Source organism: Ambystoma mexicanum, chromosome 5p (genome assembly GCF_040938575.1).
Source record: "Ambystoma mexicanum isolate Mex_15411 chromosome 5p, UKY_AmexF1_1, whole genome shotgun sequence".
Taxonomy (NCBI): Eukaryota; Metazoa; Chordata; class Amphibia; order Caudata; family Ambystomatidae; genus Ambystoma; species Ambystoma mexicanum.
In genome coordinates, this window is record NC_090930.1 from 651,229,778 (window position 1) to 651,251,694 (window position 21,917).

General features: G+C 50.4%; 1 protein-coding gene across 2 annotated transcripts in view; it reads right to left on the reverse strand.

Annotated features, from left to right (window-relative positions):
* TRMT12 (tRNA methyltransferase 12 homolog) overlaps positions 1-21,917 on the reverse strand; it is an 824,050-nt gene that overhangs the window by 299,028 nt on the left and 503,105 nt on the right. For both annotated transcript variants that reach the window (XM_069613002.1, XM_069613001.1), the window contains exon 6: positions 11,022-11,131. In XM_069613002.1, coding sequence (XP_069469103.1) covers positions 11,022-11,131 — 110 coding nt within the window. The remainder of the gene's footprint in view (positions 1-11,021; positions 11,132-21,917) is intronic.

The window sequence follows — 21,917 nt, forward strand, 5'->3', positions numbered from 1 at the left end:
GGTTTACTGTAAATCATATCATTGATTTTGTCCATGGAGCACACACTGTCTGTGTATGTGCTTACTTTTCTTAAATAAAACAGATTTTAAAATAAATAGCTACCTATCTTACTAGGTCATGAAGGAACTATGCAGAGCACGCCATAAAAAAAAGAAACTGCACTGCGCCCCCAACCCTCAATCGGCTAGGGTGTTGAAAGGTACAATGGATCTATACAACAAAAAAATTAGCTTGGTTTTACACCGAAACAGGCCTTAAGTGGCCAGATGCCCAACCACTGATATTGTGTAGCTTTCAAAGCACTATAAATAGGAGTTCTTGATGAGCCGCCCTACAAGTCTTCCTTCATCATCAGCACTAAATGCTTCTTATATGAACACTCATTGGACTGATAACATGATGCTGAACACTTAATACCTGTGGTAAGTCAATCCACTCACAGGTTAAAGAAGCCATACCAAAAGAGGCATACTATTCACTGAAACCCAGCAATTTAATTTATGTTAAGGTGCACTAGTGGAAAATGTTGTTGGCTTTGCGGTGGAAGTAGCCGTATCGGGGAATATTATTCACCAACACTGCTGTTAAAGTAAATGTGCTACCCACCTGTGTTCATTCAAACCATTGTAAAAAGGTAATGCTCCAAGCAAAGTAAAATCAGGTGCTGCCTAGTACTTTATTTTAGTATTGGTTATTCAGAATGACTTTGGACTCGAACAAAAGTACTGATTTAAACCGGGAAACTGTCTGAAAAAGATCACCAGCTGCTAATTTAAGGACTGCTATTACCAACGCCGAGGTGAAGTGCTGGAGTTGGTGCGGAAAGCGGTATATAGTGGTTTGGCAGCGAGGGACTTGTGGCTTCCTTCGGTCATAGGACCGTGGAGTGGATCAGCTATGGGCTTTTAATTTGTCTTTGGCTAAGTGTAAAGTAGGACAGTTTTCCCCTTCTATGCTTAGCCCTCCCCAATAGGATATTAGATGAAGCTTACCATAAAGCAATCGCTGCTATCATTATAAGTCACAAACCTCCCCAAAGGATGCAATCGCAGTTCTCTGCGTTTCCACTACTCAAATGGACCAGACAAAATCAGATTAACCTATAAGGCTCAGAGAAGGTGAGCAACCTTGATTGGTAATGTGCCCATACTTTGTATTTTTCAGCGCAAGGACTATTCTACGAAAAGTTGAAAAAGTAACGGACTGATGGTAAGGTACAACTAACTGTTGAAGAAATTACATCTGCGGTCTATGGTTAGGACACATGCATTAGGGTCCCTCTTCTGGAAGCAATAGACACTGTGGCTGCCAATGTTTTTATTTCGGAAACAGACTATGAGAGAGGACCCCACTGTTCTTTGTAGCACACTAGTCAAAACAAAATTATACTTCTACCAATATGAAATGCTTACATAAACTTTGTTTATATTGCACGCATTGGAATTTAGCACAAGATGCATCTTGCACTGTTACTCGGCATGCTGTGCTCTGAATGCAACAGAGTTTCAACATCGTAGAAGGTCACGAGTTGTGGTACGAAACAGTTAGGCTACATATATATATATCAGGATTTAGGAGGTTTATCTTGAATGTCACTTTGGGCAGTACCCTCCCTAACTGCAGTGTGTCTCAAAAATGATACTAGGTCGGGGGGGGGGGGATCGAGATAAGAGTTTTCCCTACTCCAGCCCCCCCCAACCTAAACAATCCCCTCCCCGCCCTCACAACCCCACTTACCTTCTTTTTGCTTCTTTTTGGTCCATTTCCAGAGCGGACGCACTAGGAACACTACTGTCCCCAGCACGTCTGCTCCCGATACACGGCAGACCATCATGGAAAGGAAGTAGGGACTACAGGTAGTCCCATCTCTCCTTTCCATGGCGAGCATTTCTTTTTGGTTTACTTTTTTCTATTTGTTTCAATCGCTGCCATAGAAAGGGAAAACTGACCCAGTTTACCCTTCCCCGGCGGCAATTTTTTAACATTTATTTACATTATACATTCCGGCATTTCGGTACAGAAAAATAATCCTTTTAATACCTCGGTTTTATGGGCTGGGCACTAATAGAAATAAGCCCCTCACTGCAGGGGCATTACTGGGTCAGGTAAACCCCCAGGGCCTTCGTTAAGACCCTCACTTTGCTCCGGCCTGTAACTATAGGCCCCGGGGCTTTACCTGACTCAGTAATACCCCAGCGGCTCGGGGCTAATTGCTTAAGTGCTACACTCTCGAGTCACTTATTTACACTATGATCATGCACTAGGTGACACTATTAATTGACTACCAGAAAGGAAAAGGAACAACTTACTTACCTGTAATTATTGTTCTCCAGCATGGGGTCTGGCATGGATTAACATGCTCATGAATATTCCCTGACGTCAGGCTGGGAGTCCTCAGTAAAAGAAAAACAGTTTCACTTTCACTTAAAAACTAATTCTCCTTTAAACCAATCACTGGCCTCTGGCCCATACTGCCCCCATCCAATCACAGTCCTCTCCCTAAGCCCCTCCTCTGGCAGCTGTAAGGAACTCATGGGGCAACAGTAAAGACAGACGAGTGATCACAGTTCAAGGGTGTTTATTAAACTGTATAAATGGTTGAGAAAAACGCCTAATCTAAGCCTAAATCTAAGATGGGAGCAAGCTACGACCATCAAATAACGATAAGGCAGTCCTAGTGGCGTCAAATAAAAAGGGCCTATATTAAAAAATAACTATTGCCAATCCTTACCGCTAAGTTACACAATAGTGTGGGATAATGTTCACCAGAAAAGAAATGTTCACAAAATGATAAGTCAGGATGGTATAGCTGGGGTCTCCCTTCCCCAAGTTTTTAGCATGGGACAAGGCAGGGCTCCTGAACACAATACACAACGGGGCTTCTCCGGCACGAGGTTACAGTTCTTTTCAGCGATATCAGGAACTTTGGTTGCCAAGTCTCCTTCATACAAAGTTTCTTGGCTCAGAGGGCCTGATGTGTCAACAATAACAAAAGAAAAGTTCTTTCCGTAATCTTTTACATTGGGTGATGCCTCTTCACCCCTAGACCCCCCTGAGCCAGGATCCGATCCTTCTTGAATGTTAGCCTCCGTCGGGTTCACTACGGCTTTTTGCTCAAAATATGTTTGCCTGTAGTGTGTCTCAATGTCCTTTTAAACATCCTTTCACTGTGGACATCCCACAGCCGGGTTAACTTTTGTCAACACAATGTTCACAGGGTTATTATGCTTCACCCCAACTTGCAGGCCTCCCTCAGCCAGGTTCACATTTGCCAGATACAATTCACTTTGCTTTATCACAAAATGCGGGATTCACTTCCCTTAGCTTTCATCTTGGCTATGGTTCAAAGACTTTCGATCGTACAAGGGGTCTTATTCAACCCTTGTATGACCACTTTGACCATTTAGTCGGGCTCTCCTACGGCCTCCTGATATCTGTAGTTTCAACAAAAGAGGACCAGCCAGAGTCTTTCCAATGAGCGCCCACGTGGCGCCGGACCACTCTGCAGCTGGTCTTTCCTGGGCTTTAAAAGTTCAGTAACACACAGGTTCTTTGCTCATAGGTTCATTCAATTCATATCACGTTGCCGTTTACAACCTTTGTTCAAAACATTTCAGTTTACTATCAGTTCTCCCACTGACTCACCGGCTCGGTTGAACTCCTTGGCGTTTGTCCCTGGAGTCAAGGACAGTACCAAAGTAACAAGTGTCTCTCCCCGCCTTCGTTATCAGCGAGGGAGGGCCCTGTGCACCGTTGGCATCTGTTACACCACACGGTAGCTGTAGCCCCCGGTCTTCTGATTCCTTTCACTGAGGCTTTGGGAGTCTGGGTCAAAAAGAGCAAGGGCACTTCACTCCTTGTCGTCTTTTCAGTTCTCGCCGCCTTTATCCTCCTTTTGAACTTCCGTCCTGGAACAGCTGCTTCCTCGTGCATTTTGCCTTGCTCAAAGTGTGCTCTCGTGCTCCGCCCTTTATCCCTGTGGGGAAAGGAAAGGGACGTCAGGTGTGTGTAATTGTCAATTGCCTGACCCTTGTGTAAACGGCTCTGGTGTTAGTCCGCTGTCTTTCACGGTGTAAGAAATTGTTTGTGTTGGCAAAGGAGGTTGGGGGGGGTCGGAGTTTCTAAATATCCTACGGGGTAGGATGGGGAAAGGGTGTTATAAAGAAGGGGGTACCGCGTCTCACCCGTCGGCATCCCACTTCCACTCTCCATCCAGGTGCCCCACTTCCACCCCCAGGAACTGGATCCAATACCGATGGCTGTGCCCTGGCCACCTGGATGACAGCTCTCCGGGGACTAGCAGGTGGGCCACCTTCAGGTTCTTCACACAGCCATCTTCAGATCTGGTAAGCACGTAAAGTGGCAGCATGACCAAGAAGAGCTGCAGAGGGGTCGGAGGGAAGGTTTGCATACGAGTCCATGCCAGACCCATGCTGAAGAACAATAGTTACAGGTAAGTAACGTGATCCTTTTCCAGTATGGGGTCTGGCATGGATTCACATACTCATGAATAACAAATACATAGCAGTACACCATTACACAACCACAGGAGGTGGCAAGGCTCAACAGAAGCAATTACACTTAATCCTGGTACAGACTCACCTCAAGCAAACAGGTTGCGTAGCACTGCTTGGCCGACTCAGGACTCTTCCCTGGAATCCCCGTCGATGCAGTAGAATTTCACGAAGGTGTGAGTGGACCTCCACATAGCAGCCGTGCAGATGGCGAGCAGGGGCACACCAGACAGGAAGGCCGTCATAGCAGCAATTGCTCTGGTGGAGTGGACTCTCGAACGGCTGGGCAGCGGTCAGTTAGCCAACCGATGACAGTGCGTGATGCAGCCGGAGAGCCATCTTGAAATGGAAGTCTTGGACAAGGCCTTCCCATGGCTCACAGGACCAATGTTTACAAACAGCTGTGAAGTCTTCCAAAAACTCTTTGTGCGTGTAACTTAGAAATTTAGGGCACAAGCAACGTCCAGCGAAAGAAGGCCCTTTCCACCGGCGACGAAGGTTTTGGGGAAAAAAACAGGTAACACCAAAGGCTTGTTGAGGTGCAATTCCGACGGAACATTCGGCATGAAGGAGGGGTGCGTAAGTAGCAGCACCCTCGATTCGTGGAAAGTCAGGGATAGCTGTTTGCAGGATAGGGCCTGAATCTCACCTACCTGGCAGTGGTGATGGCCCATAGGAAAGCAGTCTTCCACAAGAAGAATTTGAGTGGAGCTTGATGCAGAGGCTCAAAGGGGACCCCCATGAGCCTCATCAAAACCAAATTGAGTTCCCACACTGGGGCAGGAGCCTTCACCGGTGGGAAAAACTGAAAAGTCATTTGAGAAACTCACTGACGAGTCAATGGGACCAAAGCGACGATCTTCCCGTCGATCTGGTGTACCGGGAGATGGCCGCCAGAGGCACCTTGATGCAGGCCTGCGCCAGTCGGGCCTTGGCCAAGGATAGCAAGTACGGCCAGATCTGTGGGGCCGTGACCTTCAAAGGGGTAATCTTCTGTAACCGGCACCACATAGCGAAAAGCTTCCACTTGTGACCGTAGCATCTCAAGGTCGATGATGCCCTGCCTTTTGCGAGGACCTGCCTCCAGTGCGCTGGTAATTCGTATCCTTCAAACTCTAGGGCTGCAGGAGCCAAGCCCTCAGGTTCAGAGATCTTGGTTTGTGATGTAGGTGTGCGCCTCCTTCTCTGGTGAGAAGATCCGGAGGCGATGCCGACAGGCTGAGAAGGTCAGGTACCAAATCTGCCTCGCCCACGCCAGGGCGATGAGCATCATCCTGCATTGGCAGTGTCTGAGTGTGCTGATGACTTGCAGCAGGAGAGGCAACGGGGGAAACGCATACAGAAATAGTCCTTCCCACGGGAAGGAGATTGTGTCCCCCGTTCTCCTTGGTTGGTGGAATCTGCTGGCAAACCTCTGACATTTGGAGTTTCCCGCCATCGTAAACACATCGATCAGGGGCCTGCCCAACTTGACAAAGATGTGGTCCACCTGCTCCTGCCGCTGCACCCACTCATGGCAGGAGCGCAACTCTCTGCTGAGGAAGTCTGCAGTGGCGTTCTTGACTCCCGCTAGGTGAAAATGAGCGCGGCACAAGTCTTGTCCGAAGGCCCAGCACTACAAGTCCTGCACTTCCCTGGAGAGCACTGGGGAGTAAGTGCCCCCAGGTTTCCTGATGTAGAACATGGTGTTAGTGTTGTCTGAAGATCCTTATCACCTTGCCCTTCAGAGACGGTAGGAATGACTTGAGGGCCCAGAGCACTGCACGTAGCTCCAGGATGTTGATATGGAAGTGCTACTCCTCTGGCAGCCACAGGCCTCTGGCGTGCAGGCATCTGTCGGGGGCTCCCCACTCTTCCAGGGAAGCGTCCGTCGTGACTGTCTCCTGGTATGGATGGTTTAGAAACTCTGTGCACCGGGCGATGTTGGAGAAGACGTCCCACCACCTTATCGTGTCCTCCGTGATCTTCAATATTTACATGGAACCGCTCTGAACCCTCGCTCCACACAACATCTACATCCACCAATATGCAGATGACATGCAGCTCTACCTCAAGGTATCTTCCATCAAAGACATCCACAGGCTCATGGCCTGCCTCACATTAATCGTGGATTGACAGTGCTCAACTGAAACTCAAACCCTCCAAGACTGAATTCCTACTGCAGACCAACAACAAAAACCTGACATCCATGCCTGGCTCTGTGCTATGCACCTCAAGGGCTTCACACCCCAGCTGGCCACCTGCACCAAGTCCCCTGGTTCGGTTCCACTTTGAAAGACAACTCTCCTTCAAACAGCATGTAGCAAGGAAGTGTGGCAAGCCAGAAGGACATGGACCAAAGGACATGTTGTCAAGACGTTTTTTGTAAAGAAAATACCTTTCTAGTCGTATTCCTAAAGGAAAGTTCCCTTGCTATCAAAACTACAACCAAGGTGCTTGTCGATAGTCAAAACAAAAAAATAGTCCATAGTCCAAACCTAACTGGCACTACCACTTAGAAAAATTTGAAAGAAAACTAGGCGAAGTGCCCTGAACTCAAGAATGGTTTCACCCCAATCTCTTTCGGCGTCCCAAGAGTCCCTCTTGGTTTTGGATTCAATAAGTGTCCGTAAAAAAACAATTCTCGCTACTTTTTAACAAGTCTTGGCAGTTTCTCAAAGTTCCAAAGTCTCCAAAAGTTCCTCAAAGCAAGTCTCAACTCCTTGAAAAAACAAAGTGTCTCAATTTCGTTAGGTGGAGGGATATTTCCCTGGTCCCTCTCCACAACATACGATGACCTGTCCCCACTTGCTTCATGTCTTGGGAGTCTCTGTGCTACCCTCGTATTTGTTCTTCACTGTGTTTATTAGGCCCCTTGGGTTCCTCTATCCATATCTCTCTCAGCTCTCTGGGGTATTGGTAGGCCCCTCTTGTTATGTGGCTCTCTTAGCTCTTGGGAGTTTCTCTGAGAGGTCTGGTGGATTACAAACCATGGGGTTTCTTGGGCTCCTGTAACCCCTCTCATTCTCTTGTTCTTTCTCTCTTTCTGGGTCTCTCTGACCCTTATAGGGGGATATAAGACAATCCTTCCCCCTCCATTTAATGTCCTCTTCGCTCTCTGCCTTCTTTTCTGCCAAGGACAACCTAGATACCTTCTGTTCTGGTGGGTTTGTTTGTGTGAGGCAGCATCTCTTTGCTAGCAATGGCATTCCCCACTGCTTGCTTGTTATCTAGTCTGGGTACAAGCAGGCTTTCTGTTCCACTTGTTTCGCCTCCCCTCCTCTCTTGGGCTCTTTCACTGAGAGCAGAGGATTCGCTCCTCCCTTGATCCCTGGTTTTGACATGGTTTGCCGGCACCGGGCCCACCACATCCCCTGCATGGTCGTGCCACCAGGTAATGCTCGCCTTAAGCTGCCTTTGTATCTGACTCTGCACTCTCCAGTGTCGGGTGGGCAGCATCTCGCTAACGAGTTAGTCTCTGCCCATGCCAGAGCTGGCTCCGCTGTACTGCACTGCGACTCCTCCCCTTGATTACGTTCTCACGTCAGAGGCTCACCTCTACATAGTGTTTCTGTCTCTCCTTTCAAGGGCGGTCAGCCCTTTATTCTCGCTCCACTACGTCAAAGGAGCATATAGTTTATCGTCAACTTGTACGTTCATAGAGAAACCAGCATTGTCTTGAGCCAAACACACAGTGGTAAAGTGAATGTTGTTTTGAGTCCCATACATGAATGCAGCTTCTCTTATTCCCATGTATGCAGATAATACCTTGGGTATAGGGAGTTCCCATGGGGATGGGAGTCCTTGTCACCTTGAGGGAAGTCACTGCCAGTGGGATCCCGCTTTCCCAAACCGATCGTGTATTTTCCTCAGCAGGCTCACATCCCTAGCCTCATAGGTGGATGGCTCCCCCTAGGGAACAAGGGACGAAACCGCCAGATTTGTTGCAGAAGGCACAAATGGCTTGGTACCAACGTTTTCTCCTGTGGAAAATGAAGCCCTTCATCCCAGAAAAACATCTTCAGATCTTCTGTCCAAGACTTGGTCCTCTCCCACCTTGATGGTGGCAATACCCTTTTGGAAGGCCTTCCAGCGACTAACCTCGTACCCCTCAGATGTGTCCTGCATGCTGTAGCAAATTCGACCACATCACCGGAAGCTCATCGAACTGCACAGACTCCTGCTGCAAGCCTGTATCATCTTCAAGTACTACTGTATCGTCTACAAGGCAGCCACCTTGAAGTCCCCCCAAGTTACTTCACTGAGAAACCGGCATCTACGGAGGCCTACAACCCATCAGAAGTGAGGACCTGTGCTGACCTGAACTCCATCGGTGCAGGATGCAAAGAGACACGCCTTTCTCGGTCTATGCCCCGTGACTCTGGAACCTCCTCCCTGTCTACATCAAATTCGCCCCTTCACTTTTACAGTTCAGAGCTCAAAACCCTCCTTGTCAAGGAATACCTCCTTTCTAACACATAGGTCCACACACCCTCCACTGGCCACCCTATCTGAGACTGAGTGATCTGCTCCCCACGCATTTCTCCCATGGTTGCTTACAGATCCCTTGTTACCAATTACCCGCAATCTCCCTGATCCCCATTTCTCTGCTTCCTTCCCCATGTTCTGCCCCAGTATAATTATAAAGCACTCTGTTGCTTACCAAAGCTAGGTTTCCACTCAATTACCTTAATAATAATCGTTAGTTATGCCCTGCTTATTCTTACTTCCAACAGTGTTTATCTGCCCACTTTTTTCTTCAAAATGTACATTAGATGCCAACACTATCTGTGTGCTTCTTGCCCTCAGCTGTTTGACTTTTCCACCACCAACTCCTCTCTACCCTCCTCTCCTGATGTTACTAAAGTGCCACTGCTTACTTCTCGCCACTGTTCTCTCCTGATTTTACCCCATCTTTAGCTGGCACCACGACCTTCTTAACCCTATCAATTGTGGCAACCTCCTCTTGCTCTTCACTGCCACCTTTGCTACAATCAACTCAGTTTCCCCAACCTCCAGTTTTACGGTCCTTCACTAACCAGTTCTCCCAAAAGCAACCCTCTTGCAGCCCACACACAGCAACTAGGACTGCTAGCTTGTATACTCATCCCTCCTACCCTGGCTGGGCTTTTTCCTGAGGGTCTGCACCTCTGTGAGGGAACAGAGTAAGGACTGCGATTGGAAATTGCTTCTGGTCACACCTGGGTGAGATTGAATCTTTGGGTGTTAGATCAAAAAGTATTTCAGTTGCAACTGCCATTTTTGGAATTTCTTTCACTCTGTCCCATCTTCCATGAGACTACCTGTACTGGGTCAGGCCTGAATAATCATCACTATCTGAAGCGCAGGCCCGAATTGCAACCAATAATAGTTGGTACTCTTTATGTTTGGCTAGGTTAGTAGAGTGGTATCATTACCAAGGGTTTCTTGTTTCAGGGAATGGGGTAGGTCTTTCCCTAGGTAATTACTACTAACCAAAAAGGAAGATTGACTCCTTAGTGAAGATCTCAGGCACAGGGGAAAAACAAAGTCTCAGTGCGGGTGTTGGCTTAGAAGGGTTAGGAGCTCGCAAACTTGAAATAACTTGCCTGCAATATTCTGCAGTTCTTAAATGTGTAATCTTTAGTGTTTAAGGGCATACATTACTGTTATTAGGGCTTGGAGAAGGATTTTGCTTAAAGAGCCAGTCCCCGAATGCATGGCTAGCAACACGATTTCATGTGAAGTAAATCAGGCCTTGAAAGTAGGAGTTTTTTTTTATTTTTGAGGGGGTTTACGGGGGGGAAGGGGGGTAACCACAGTTTGCCATTTGAGGATCTTGGCGCCCTGGCAGGTTCCATGCCTGTCCGGGCATGGTCAGTTTTGTAAAATGTGTCTGTGGCCCTAGGGGCAAGGCACAGTGGGAATCTCGGAGGGGTCCGTTTCATGGAGGTAGATTTGCTAACATGTTATGCGACTGCCCCCACTCGACATCAAGGGAAAACAACCTGGTTAACCACCCACTTAACCACCCACTTCTACCATCATCCACTAGCTTGGTGTGGCTCCTGGACCCCTCAGTCACAGTCCCAGAGGTTCTCAGCACAAGACATGGGACCTTGTCAAAAAAGGCAAGAAAGAAAGAAAATGATATACAAACACATGAATTCTGGCATGGTTTGGAAGCACCTGCATATAAGGAAACACTGAGTAAAAAAACAATATTTGCCCGATCAGCATAAAAGACAGCACTAGTTTTTGATTCCTCACTAGGTGCGGAACTACCCACATGAAATTAACAGAAAATAGCATTAAAGTTGGAAATCAGTCTGCCACAAAATTGATCACTTCATTAAAGAACAGTTGATTGCCAGCTTATTTAATAACTTGTTAATTCACTTACACACACAAGGCTTCAAATATAAATGACTTTTTGTGTAGTGTATTGGAAATATTTATAACCGAGCAACTCTGAGAAACAGTGGGTACTTATTTACTAGATATATTCTCCCACTCTGCCAAAGACGAGGTGGAAACATTAAAGTTACCTGCATAGAGATCCACAACCACTTCTCCCGAGCAAGACATTGAAGATATCCGCATCTTCTCAGTGATATTTCCTCGAGAAAACATGCACCTAGTTACGTCAAACACATATCTGTGGAAACAATACAATAACACCTGTGATCTTTCATAAAAATCAGCAGTTTTATAAATGACACTCTTTCTGCCATCATTCTCAAGGCATGGCAGTATGGCATTATCCCCTATGCTATCGCCTCAGCAAGACCTCACTGATGGGTGTAGAATGTGAATCTCATGAGTTACCTACACCTTTTTTGACACTATGTAATACTTCCTTCAAATTTAATTAAAGTAATCATTAAGTGTCTGTGGAGTGCCTTATGAAGAACACACCATCTCCACTCTATTTGTTTTGAGGTATGGGTCAGAAAGGGAGTTCTTAAAATGACGGTTAACGTAATTTAGGAATCAATGCCAAGCTCAAGGCAATAAATAAGAGCCAAGACCTTCTTCCATTACAAACACCAAGGTCATTTCTAACTGAGGGCGAAGGCCCTGGGCGCAGAGGAAAGAGCCAATGAAGAGACTGGTGCTGAATAGGTAGAGAAGGACTTAGGATTTTTGGACATTATCAACAGCAGCATCAGCAGCACACTGGCAGCAGCGGAGAAGACTGCTCAGTCACATCTGCATCAATGTCCACCCCATCTTCCTGTGGCATAACAAAAAATGTAGGGCCCCTCTCTGAGCTATGCTGAGGACCCCCACCCCCAATGTTCAGCAACAAAGCATGGGTCACACAAACTTTCAGCCTGCCTGGCCCACCACGCATGCACAATACGCATGATTATCCTGCTGCTGCAGGGGCACGCTGTGCAATGCACTAGGTGAAAGATATAAATGTGTTGTAATCAAACTTAAATCTTTCACCCAGTGTAGAAACAAGGGCTCCGGGCACCCAAATGTACCAGTCAACTCTGTGTGTTGCCAGAAATAGTACGCACAGTAATGTTACCATAAGAAAATATGTTCATGCCTGCTCTGCCAGTATATAATAGTATCCCCATGTACGAACATTCTCTTGCTGGCTTTGCCCTTCATGCCAGTAGGTAAGTACAACATGCAATGCTACAGAAAAGAAATATTTCTTTGTTTTGCTGCACAAATGCCTCGACTCATGTAAGAACTTACATCATAGTAGCCCTGCCCCTTATGTGAACAAAACATGAATCGATACAGAAAATGTCCACTTTGCCTGCCCCTTTGCACTATAAAACCTCATCGCAACCCCCCACCATGTAATAACATTCATCAAGTTGGCTATGGCCAAAAATTCCAGTAAAACATGCAAGAAAACGTCCATGTTCCAATGCCCTTGCCCAGGCCCCAACCTTGCAAGCACACATGCATACCCATTCACCCACCAGTCAATCACACTGTGGCGGATGGTGAATTTGTTTTAATTGACCGGCATAAACATTTCCCCCAAATATTCCAGATAACCAGGCACATCAAGGGTGCCCAAACCAACCAACTGGGATTTGGGGGTGTCCTCGTCCCCACAAGAAAAATGTTTGAATAATTGGTTCAAATGGAACAAGTTACTTACCTGTAACTGTTGTTCTCCAGCATGGGTCTGGCATGGATTCAACATGCTCATGAATATTCCCCGTCGTCAGGCTGGGAATCCTCGGTAAAGAAAAAACCAGTATCAGTTTTGTTTCTGATCGGTCTTTCGTAGTAGTAACCAATCACTGGTCTCTGCGTCATACTGACCACAGCCAATGACTGCCCTCTACCTAAGCCCCGCCTCTGGCAGCCATCTTCAGATTTGGAAGCACGTGAAGTGGCAGTATGACCAAGTGAAGAGCCGCAGAGGGGTAGGCGGGAGGGTTCGCATGTGAATCCATGCCAGACCCATGCTGGAGAAGAACAAGTTACTTTCTTACCTGGTAACGTTCTTTCGATGGGATGGTCCGACGACGTATTCCATATCTATGACATGTAATCACCACAGCTGTGCTGCTTCGGAAACTTTTTTCGGCGTCTGCGTCGATGACGTCGATGCGCCGTCGTCGAGGGCCTCCTCCGATGTCCGACGTCATCCGATGTGATAAGTAGGACGCACGACGCCCGTAGCCTCAGTTGTAGTTTTTTTCCCCCAGAACGTGTGACACTAGTCAACTGCCAGTCAGACACAAAACCTTGCGGAACGTAAGCTGCAATCGCAAAAGAAATTCTGCAGCGGGGAAGGCAGGGCGGGAGCGATATGGAATACGTCGTCGGACCATCCCATCGAAAGAACGTTACCAGGTAAGAAAGTAACTTGTTCTTCGAGGGGATTGGGTCCTCCGACGTATTCCATATCTATGACAGACTCCCAAAGCAGTACCTGAGCAAGGAGGAGGGAAAGAATTTAGAATCAAGATTTAGAATAGCCAATCAAATAGCGGAGCAAAGGACCGCCTTGCCAAAGGCCAGATCCTGTGCTCGGATGGAATCGAGGGAATAGTGACGTACAAATGTATGTACTGAAGCCCAGGTGGCTGCATCACAGATGTTGCGAATAGGAACACCCCTCTGCAGGGCAGTAGATGCAGCCATACCCCTGGTAGAATGGGCCCGCAAGCCAGCTGGTGGGTCCTTACCCATCAAGCGGTAGCACTCCGAGATGGCCAAAATAATCCAGCGAGACAAAGTCTGTTTCGTCACAGCTTGCCCCAAACGCTTTCCAGCGTAACCAATAAAGAGTTGATCGTCCACTCTGACCCGGGACATGCGTGAAACATAAAAGCTTAAAGCTCTCCTAGGATCAAGCCTATGGAGCCTCTCCTCTTCCTTACCAGGATGCGGAGGAGGATAGAATGCCGGAAGAACAACCTTCTGGGCCAAATGAAATTCCGTCACTACCTTCGGAAGAAAAGAAGGACGAACTCTAAGGACAACCCTGTCCTTGTGAAATACAGTGAAGGGAGGCTTAACTGAAAGTGCCTGGAACTCACTCACTCTGCGAGCGGAAGTAACCGCAACTAAAAACACAGTTTTCAGAGTTAACAGCCTCAAAGGGCAAGAATGTAAAGGCTCAAACGGAGCACCCATAAGAAACTTAAGAACAAGGTTTAAATCCCAACCGGGCACCAGGAAAGGTGACGGAGGGAACACATTAGTGAGCCCTTTCAGAAACTGTGAAATCAAATGGATTTTAAAGTAAGAACACTCCTCAGACGAGCGCTTAAAGATGGACAGCGCCACCAGGTAACCTTTAACGGTACCCACTTGCAAGCCCCTGTGGGCCAAAGAAAGTAAAAAGGACAGGACCATGGGGATGTCACATGCAAAAGGATCCACATTCTGAACTCTGCACCAGTCGCAGAATTTACGCCAACGGTACAGAGACTTTGTTGCTGGCCTTTGGGCCGAAAGCAACACCTCCATCACGTCCTCAGGGAGGTCCCAATCCTTATACCTCAACCTTTCAGAAGCCAAGCGTGAAGGTTGAGGGATCTGACCTCTGGATGGAGAACCTGACCCCCCTCCCGTGAGAGCAGATCGTCTCGGTAGGGAAGACGACGTGGAGGGCAGATGGATAAGTCGAGAAGGTCCGGGTACCCCGTCCTCCGAGCCCACGCCGGGGCAATGAGGATCATCCGGGAACCGAACTTCCGTAACCTCCGCAGCACTTGCGGGATGACGGGGACTGGAGGAAACGCGTACAGCAGCGGGAATGACCACTCCACCACGAACGCGTCTCCTAAGGCTCCTTTTGGAGGAAATTCCCGCGAGCAAAACCTTTCGCACTTCCGGTTGACACTGGAGGCAAAGAGATCCACTTGAGGGGTCCCCCAAAGGGCGAAGATCTCCAGGAGAATATCCTGAGCCACCTCCCACTCGTGAGAGATTGCGCTCTGCCTCCTCAGAGCGTCCGCAGTCACGTTCTCGTCTCCGGCCAGATGAACTGCCGAGATCGAAACTTCCTCCTGGATGGCCCAGAACTCGAGCTGCATCGCCTCCCTGCACAGAGGAAGTGACCCTGCCCCCCCTTTTTGTTGAGGTAGTGCATGGCCACTGTATTGTCCGTCAGGATCAGGACACTCTTTCCTCGCACAGTCGGCAGAAAAGCCGTCAGGGCTAGCCTGATGGCCCTCAGCTCCAAAAGATTGATATGGAGTCTGGACTCCGACGGAGACCAACGACCGCTGACTGTCAGCCCGTTGGCATGAGCTCCCCATCCCGTGAGGGATGCATCCATCACGATCGTCACCTCCGGCCAGGGAAGCCAAAATGGAGCCCCCTTCATCAAGTTGCCTTCGACGGCCCACCACAGAAGATCCCGGGCGACCGAGGGCGGCACCTGAACCGGGTCCGACATCCTGCCGGAGGACTGCGACCATTGCGTCTTGAGTGCCCACTGCAAATATCTCATCCGCAGGCGAGCCTCTGGCACCAGAAGAATGCAGGATGCCATGAGGCCGAGCAACCTCAAGAACTCGAACGCAGGGAGTGTGTGGGCATGCTGAAACTTGTGCACCATCTGCTGAATGTGAAGAGCCCTCACCTGGGGAGGAAAACACTGCCCCAGGGAAGTGTCGATCACTACTCCGATGTACTGGAGCCGCTGTGTTGGCGTCAAATGGGACTTCTTTAAATTGAGGGAGAAGCCCAGCCTGTGAAGGGAGCGGCAGGTGACGGACAGATGATCCAGGACTTGCTCGGGAGAGCTCCCCCTGATGAACCAATCGTCCAGGTAGGGGTAGACGTGAATCCCCCCTTGCCTGAGATGCGCTGCCACCACCACCATGAGCTTGGTGAAAACCCTCGGGGCGGAGGTCAATCCGAACGGCAGGACCCGAAACTGAAAGTGCGAGTCGCCAACCGCGAACCTCAGGTACTTCTTGTGCTTGGGATGGATTGGCACATGGAAGTAAGCATCCTTGAGGTCGAGTGACACCAACCAGTCCTGAAGCTGAAGGGCCTGGAGGACTTGAGAGTAACCATCTTGAACTTGTCCTTCCTGAGGAGTTTGTTCAAACCGCGCAAGTCCATGATGGGTCTCAATCCCCCCGTCTTTCTTCGAAATCAAAAAATAAGGGGAATACCATCCCTTGTTCCTCTCCGCTACAGGCACCAGTTCTATGGCGCCTTTCTCCAGCAGGGCTTGAATTTCCTGCGCAAGGAGCGGATCCGGACTCTGCAAAGAGAGGTTCCCCGGCGGATTGTCGCGAGGCCTGTGCCGAAGACCGTAGCCGTGGGTTATGATCTCCAGAACCCACACATCTGAAGTAATGGCTTGCCACTCTACAAGATGCTGCGCCAGCCTTCCCCCAACCGGCGAACCATGGGACATGGCCTCACGACTGAGTGGGAGCGGCTGCGGCGTTACCTGAGGGCAAAGAGGCAACTGCCCGAGCGGCCTTGGCACCACGGGTACCCTGTCGTCCACCTCTGGTACCCCTGCGGTGGCCTCTTTGACTGCCAGCTCCTCTCGCTTTACTGAAGGACGAGTAATAGCGAAAGGAACCACCCCTCCACTGCTGTCCCCTAGGACGAAAAGGCGGAGGTTGGCGAACTGCAGCGCCCAACGACTTCGCTGCAGCTTTTGAGGTCTGCAACCTCTCAAGGCTCTCGTCAGCCTTGCTGCCAAAAAGGTGTTCACCGTCAAAGGGCATGTTGAGGAGCCGGGACTGCACATCAGGAGCAAATCCCGACTTCCGCAACCACGCAAACCTGCGTATCACGGTGCTCGCCGCCATGGACCTACTGACGCATTCAACTAAATCCAAACCCGACTGAACGGATTCACACATGTCATCCTTACCATCCTGGACCATAGCAAGGAAACCATCCCGTTCGTCCCCTTCGGGAATATGTTCAGCCGCCAACGCAACACAGTTCCACAGAGTGTGTGTGAAACGAGACAAGGCACAAATGGAGTTGGCCGCCTGAAGCGCCATACCACCAGAAGAAAACACTTTCTTCGCCAGCCATCAAAACGTTTGTCGTCCCTATCAGGAGGGATGGTAGGGTACGACGCCTGCTTTGCCGGGGCCGTGGCCGCCTGCACCACCAAACTCTCCGGAGTGGGGTGCCTGGTCAAGTAGCAGGGGTCGCTACTGGCTGGACGGTATTTTCGCGACAAGGATCTGCCCATCGCCGGGAGACTCTCCGGAGCAGTCCAAGCCGCCGCCACCCTTCTCTGTAAAGCCATATGGAACAGCAGTACCGGGTCAGTTGGGAGACCAACATCAAGGATGTCCGTCAGATCATCCTGCACAAACTCCCCTGGGGGAGCAGACCATCCCAAGTACTCAGAAACCCTAGCCATAAGGCGCCGATACGAGGAATCGGCATGAGAGCCAGGCTCAGGCCTACAAAACTCCACCTCCGGAGAGGTGTCCAGTCCACTGGCATCATGCAGTGACTGTCTCAAATCGTCAAACTGACTATGGCTCGAGACAATTTCATCTCGAACCTGACTAGGAACCAGGCCATCAGAATCCTCATCCGCCTCTGAAATATAGTCCAGGTGGCGAAAATAAGGCACCCGAGAGTGCTTGCTCTTAACCAGAGCCTTCCTAGGGGGTTCTCCCGTGCCACGGGGTACCTCCGACATGAAAGGCGTCGATGACGTCGAGCGAATCGGCGCCGGCGTCAAGAGAACCGGCATCGGCGCCGAGAGGATCGGCGTCGACGTCGGACGCAGCGCCTCCAGCATCGGCGGCGTCGACACAGCCCTCGAGGCCGGAGCCCCGAGCGTGTCCCTCGACGACCCGAGCGTCGACGGCCTCGACGACTTCCTCGAAGCTGGAGCCTCGAGAAAGCCTGTCGACGCCCTCGACGCCTCAGACGTCGATGTCTTCCTCGAAGACTTCACAGGTGCACACGGTCTCGAACGGTTTATAGTCAAAAAGTCGAAAACATATTGTCGAATAGCAAAAATGTCGAAAAAAAAATGTCGAATGTAAAAAAGTCGAAAACCCAAAACACTTTTTTTTTTACCCAGATAGTAACATTTATTATGGGGGGGGGGCCCCCCAACCCCCCCATCCCAAACCCCTACCCCAACCCCCCCCCTCCTACCCATCCCCCCCACCCCCCATAGATATACCTTTAATTATTTTTAAAAAATCTTTAATATAATATTAAATAATTAATTAATTATTTAAAAAACCATCCCAAACCCCTATCCCCAACCCCCCCCCATCCTCCCCATCACCCCCACCCCCCATGGAAATACCTTTAATTATTTTTAAAAAAAATAATAATAAAATATTTATTATTAACACATAAAGTCGAAAAAAAGTCGACATTTTTGTTTTTCGACTAAATATTTTCGACATTTTTACTTTCGAATATATTGCATTCGAAATTATGACTGGATACCGTCTCGAACGCGTCGAGGACCGGGACCTGGAGCGGGTACGGCGAGAACGAGTCTCCTTGTCCGAACGGGACCTCTCCCGTGACTCGTGCCGACCACTCATGCGAGCGGTGTCTCTCTACCTCACACGACCGACCCCACATGGGGGCGCGGACGGCTTAGTACCCTGCGACTCAAGAATCGCCAGCATTTTCTTCCCGAAGGAAGCCCATTCCTCCGGCGTCGCACGGCTGGTGGGGTAAGCGACGTGCCGGGCAGAGTCCTCCGAGGAGGACCTGGAAGACGACCGGTGTCGGCGCTTCCGAGAACGCCTCGAAGAGGCTGAGGAGTGGCGAGACCGACTCCTAGAAGGAGACCCACGAGACTTCCGACGATGACGCGGAGAGTCACCCCTCGAATCATCCGTCGAAAGCCCCGCAGACTTCGACTTCCTGGGCTGGGACACCCGACCTACCGACAACTTCTTACGTTCGCGTAAGGCTTTGGACGTGAGCGACTGGCAGTCGATAGTCATCCGTGTCGTGGGCCTCCCCGAGGCACCAGAGGCAGGCGTCGTGCGAGTCCGTCACCGACATCTTGGACCCACACTCCCCGCACTTCTTGAAACCCGGACGCGGGGTCGAAGACGAAGTAGAAGACATCTTCACACAAAGGATTTGCACAAAACGAACATGTTCGAAGAACCGAGAAGAACAGAACTCCAAAGAGTCGAGGTGTGAACCCAGAATCACGAAGCAACACGTTCGCGGAAAAAACGGAACTGAGGCTACGGGCGTCGTGCGTCCTACTTATCACATCGGATGACGTCGGACGTCGGAGGAGGCCCTCGACGACGGCGCATCAACGCAGGACGCAGAAAAAAGTTTCCGAAGCAGCACAGCTGTGGTGATTACATGTCATAGATATGTAATACGTCGGAGGACCCAATCCCCTCGAACAACAGTTACAGGTAAGTAACTTGTTCCTTCTCCAGCATGGGGTCTGGCATGGATTCACATGCTCATGAATAAAGAATACATAGCAGTACCCACATGCACAACCACGGGAGGTGGCAAAGGCTCAACATTAAGCATCACGTCAAACTCAACATTAAGCAATCTTACCTCCTCACCAGGCTCACCTCAGGCGAACAGGTTGCGCAGCACTGCTTGGCCGACCCTGGACTCCTCCCTGGAATCCCGATCGACGCAGTAGAATTTCGTGAAGGTGTGCGTCGACCTCCACGTAGGAGCCCTGCAAATGTCCAGCAGGGGCACACCAGATAGGAACGCCGTGGTAGCTGCGATCGCTCTGGTGGAATGTGCTCTCGGACGACCAGGCAGCGGTCGGTTTGCCAACCGATGACAGTACATGATACAGCCGGAGAGCCATCTGGAAATGGAAGCCTTCGAGAGAGCCTTCCCATGATTGACAGGTCCAAAGTTCACAAAGAGTTGTGACGTCTTCCGAAAACACTTTGTGCGATCCTCGTAGAACTTCAGCGCTCTAGCCACATCCAGCGAGTGCAAAGTCCTCTCAGCCGGCGACGAAGGCGACGGGAAAAACACAGGCAACACCAAGGGTTCGTTGAGATGGAAGTCCGACGGCACCTTGGGCATGAAGGAGGGGTGCGTCCTGAGCACCACCCTCGTGTCATGAAATGTCAAGTACGGGGCCTTGCAGGAAAGGGCCTGGATCTCTCCCACCCGTCGTGCGGAGGTGATGGCCACAAGAAACACTGTTTTCCACGACAGGAACTTCAACGGGGCCGAGTGCAGAGGCTGGAACGGAGGTCCCATGAGCTTGGTCAGCACCACGTTGAGCTCCCACGCCGGGGCCGGAGCCTTCACAGGCGGGAACGATCTGCACAGTCCCTTCATGAACTCTTTCACCAGACGATGAGACCACAAGGACGTCCGCCCCGTGGTTCTAGTGTATCGGGAGATCGCAGCAAGATGAATCTTGATGGATGCGTGTGCCATAATCCTTAGAGGGTTAATCTTCTGTGCGTGGCACTAGACAGAGAACCTCTTCCATTTGTGTCCGTAGCATTTAAGAGTCGAGGACGCCCTGGCCTTTGCAAGAACCTCTCTGCAGTCGGCCGGTATGTCGTATCCTCCAAACTCTAGCGCTGCAGGAGCCAGGCCTGCAAGTTCAGCGACTTCGGGTCGTGATGGAGGATGGCGCCTCCTTCCCTGGAGAGCAGATCCGCGTCCACTGGCAGCTTGATTGACGGGGACGCTGACAAGTCCAGAAGGTCCGGGAACCATATCTGCCTCGGCCACGCAGGTGCGACGAGGATCATCCTGCACCGTGACCTCTTGAGCTGGTTGATGAGCCGGATCAGTAGTGGCAATGGAGGGAACGCGTATAGGAACAGGCCCGCCCAGGGGAACGAGAAAGCATCGCCCATGCTCCTCGGCTGGGGAAACCTGCTGGCGAACCTCTGGCACTTGGAGCTCCCTGCTGAGTGAGTCGCGATGGTGTTTTTTATCCCTGCCAGATGAAACGGCACCAGAAACATCCTTTGGGCGACGTCCCAATGCCACAGGTCCTGCGCCTCCTTGGACAGTGCTGGGGACCTGGTTCCGCCCTGTTTCCTGATGTAAAACATGGTGGTGGTGTTGTCGGTGAAGATCCTCACCACCTTGCCCTTGAGGGACGGAAGGAAGGACCTGAGGGCCCAGAACACTGCACGGAGCTCCAGGACGTTGATATGGAGGGACTTCTCCGTCGGGAGCCAAAGGCCTCTCGCGTGCAGATTTTCGGTGTGTGCTCCCCACCCTTCCAGGGAGGCATCCGTGGTCACTGTCTCCTGGTGGTCTGGAAGTCCATGCCCGCCGTCAGATGCGCGCGGGTGCCCCACCACCGGATCGCTCGGCGGAAACTCTCGTCGAGTGTGATCCTCTCCTCGAAGCCGCCCGTCGTTTGGATCCAGCGCGCGTCCAGGAACTCCTGCAATGGGCGCATCCGGAGCCTCCACATGGGAATGAGGTAGATGCAAGAAGACATCATTCCGAGGAGGGACTTGATGGACCTCACCTTGGCCGCGTCGGAAACCAACATCCGCTGTACCTTGCCCAGGATGGACCTGGTCCTTTCCTCTGACGGGGAGGCCAGAAGGGACACTGTCGAGCTTCGCTCCCAGAAACAGTGCGTTTTGCGCAGGTATCAGGTGGGACTTGGCGTAGTTCACAGAGAATCCCAGGTCCGTGAGAAGTTGGACGGTCCTTGCCGTGTGCTCCACGGCGAGCTCCCTCGTCTTGGCTCGGATGAGCTAGTCGTCCAGGTAGGGGTAGACGTGGATCCCCTCTCGGCGCAGCTGCGCCGCCACTGGTGCAAGGCACTTGGTGAATACCCTGGGTGCCGACCGTAGACCGAAGGGAAGGGCTCTGAACTGGTAGTGACGCCCTTGGACCACGAACCTGAGGAATTTTCGGTGCCCCTTTAGGATGGGAATCTTTGATGAACTTGTTCAGCCGTCGTAGGTCTAGCATGGGGCGCCATCCTCCCGTCTTCTTCTTCACGAGGAAGTATCTTGAGTAAACTCCGGAGCCCCGAA